Source organism: Argentina silus (genome assembly GCF_951799395.1).
Source record: "Argentina silus genome assembly, chromosome: 9".
Taxonomy (NCBI): Eukaryota; Metazoa; Chordata; class Actinopteri; order Argentiniformes; family Argentinidae; genus Argentina; species Argentina silus.
Window position 1 is genome coordinate 23,761,653 of NC_139663.1, and position 2,500 is coordinate 23,764,152.

The 2,500-nt window shown below is 57.2% G+C and overlaps 1 protein-coding gene across 1 annotated transcript in view; it reads left to right on the plus strand.

Moving 5' to 3' along the window:
- The window catches only part of scn4ab (sodium channel, voltage-gated, type IV, alpha, b), a gene marked incomplete at its 3' end in the record, with an annotated part of 25,753 nt that overhangs the window by 4,744 nt on the left and 18,509 nt on the right, over positions 1-2,500 (plus strand). Inside the window, 3 exon segments of the mRNA XM_083677461.1 lie at positions 1,411-1,462; positions 1,464-1,503; positions 2,394-2,500. The exon segment at positions 2,394-2,500 is cut by the window's right edge and continues 115 nt beyond it. Coding sequence (XP_083533587.1) covers positions 1,411-1,462; positions 1,464-1,503; positions 2,394-2,500 — 199 coding nt within the window.

A 2,500-nucleotide genomic window follows, 5' to 3' on the forward strand; every position in this document is an offset into this window, starting at 1 on the left:
CTCTCTGTGTCCTGTCTCTCTGTGTCCTGTCTCATCCATGTCGATGTGGCGTGTGTGTGATTGTGGATGTAAACCACTTTAGAACCGGGTTTAAAGCCACACTCAGTAACTGGTGATGTGATTGGCCGCCCGGTGAGCGTCGTCACAGCTGAGGAACACAAACAGACCAACTCCATCTCAGCTCTCTCTCTCTCTCTCTCTCTCTCTGTCTCTGTCTCTGTCTCTCTCTCTGTCTCTCTCTCTCTGTCTCTGTCTCTGTCTCTCTCTCTGTCTCTCTCTCTCTCTCTCTCTGTCTCTCTCTCTCTCTGTCTCTGTCTCTCTGTCTCTCTCTCTCTCTGTCTCTCTCTCTCTCTCTCTCTCTCTCTCTCTGTCCCTCTCTCTCTCTGTCTCTGTCTCTCTGTCTCTCTCTCTCTCTGTCTCTCTCTCTCTCTCTCTCTCTCTCTCTCTCTCTCTCTGTCTCTCTCTCTCTCTCTCTCTCTCTCTCTCTGTCCCTCTCTCTCTCTGCTGGGCTCACAATGTTTTTTGAATGACTGATTATGGCTTTGTGTGTGTGTGTGTGTGTGTGTGAGTGAGGTGCGTGTGTCATTCTGCACATATTCACTCCTAACTAGATGTCCATATGTCTCTCTCTGGCCGTGTATGTGTGTGCTGTGTGTGTGTGTGTGTGTGTGCGCGGTGTGTGTGTGTGTGTGTGTGTGTGCGGTGTGTGGTGTGTGTGTGGTGTGCGTGTGGTGTGTGCGTGTGTGTGCGTGCGTGCGGTGTGTGTGTGTGTGTGTGTGTGTGCGTGTGGTGTGTGTGTGTGTGGCCGTGCGTGCGGTGTGTGTGTGCGTGTGGTGTGTGTGTGTGTGTGTGTGTGTGTGTGTGTGTGTGTGTGTGTGTGTGTGTGTGTGTGTGTGTGTGTGTGTGTGTGTGTGCGTGCGTGCGGTGTGGTGTGTGCGTGTGGTGTGTGTGTGTGTGTGTGTGTTTTCTCTCTCCATCAGCAGTGTGTTGGCCCTCCAAGTGCTCCGTTGGCCTGAGCTAAATATATCTGCTGTTCAACCATATCATCTCTGGGGGGGGGGGGGGGGAGGGGGGGGGGGAGCAACCCCCTGATCCCTCTCTGGCTGACAACAGCCAGGGGGGGGGCAGTAGAGCTGACTACTCTACAGACAGACTGGTCGTAGAGGGGGGGTGGGTGGGGGGGGGGGGGGGACATGGTAACTCTACAGACTGGTTGTTGGGGGGGGTGTAGAGGGGGGTGGGGGGGACATGGTCGTTGGGGGGGGTGTAGAGGGGGGTGGGGGGGGACATGGTCGTTGGGGGGGTGTAGAGGGGGTTGGGGGGGGGACATGTGTCATTGGGGGGGTGTAGAGGGGGTTGGGGGGGTGGACATGGTCGTTGCTCACAGTGTTGTTGTTTGTGACATCACAGGTACATCACAGAGTTCGTTGACCTCGGCAACGTGTCGGCCCTGAGGACCTTCCGCGGTCCTCCGGGCACTCAAGACCATCACCGTCATCCCCGGTAAGACCCCAGCCCCCCGGTAAGACCCCAGCCCCCCGGTAAGACCCCCGGCCCCCCTGGTAAGACCTCAGCCCCCTGGTAAGACCCCCGGCCCCCCCCGGTAAGACGCCAGCCCCCCGGTAAGACCCCGGCCCCCCCCGTAAGACCCCAGCCCCCCGGTAAGACCCCTGCCTCCCCGGTAAGACCTCGGCCCCCCGGTAAGACCCCGGCCCCCCGGTAAGACCCCAGCCAACCAGGCCTGGTGTCTGAGAAGCGGCTGCTGTCCTCCACACCAAAGACAAGACCAAGACAAACACCAATAATCATCTCATGTACATATCAGAAAATGAACAACATAAAGCCAGAACCAGGCAGGAAGCGTGTGGAGCAGACAGCTTCCAGCTTGTCAAATAGTGACAAGCCCTCCCCTCCCTCCCCGTCCTCCCCTCCCTCCCCTGACTCCCCTCCCTCCTCTCCCTCCCTCCCCTCCCTCCCTGCCCTCCCTCCCCTGACTCCCCTGACTCCCCTCCCTCCCTGACTCCCCTCCCTCCCTCCCCTCCCTCCCCGTCCTCCCCTCCCTCCCTCCCCTCCCTCCCCGTCCTCCCTCCCTCCCCACCCTCCCCTGACTCCCCTAATTTCTGTTTTGTGTTACTGGTTATTTCCATAGGAATTCAGCTGCTGGGTACGATTTCTACAGTGGAAGATACCATTCCTCTTTCCATTCCATGCATTACAATGAGCCCATCCTCCGATTTCTACCTTCACCAGCCTCTCCTAGATATAACACAGGAAGCTCCACTCTAACTTGATGATGTTGTTGTTGTGGTTGTGGTTGTTGATGTTGATGTTGATGTGGTTGTGGTTGTTGTTGATGTGGTTGTGGTTGTTGTTGTGGTTGTGCTGTGGTCCAGGTCTGAAGACCATCGTTGGAGCTCTGATCCAGTCAGTGAAGAAGCTGGCAGACGTGATGATCCTGACCGTGTTCTGCCTGAGCGTGTTTGCCCTGGTGGGCCTGCAG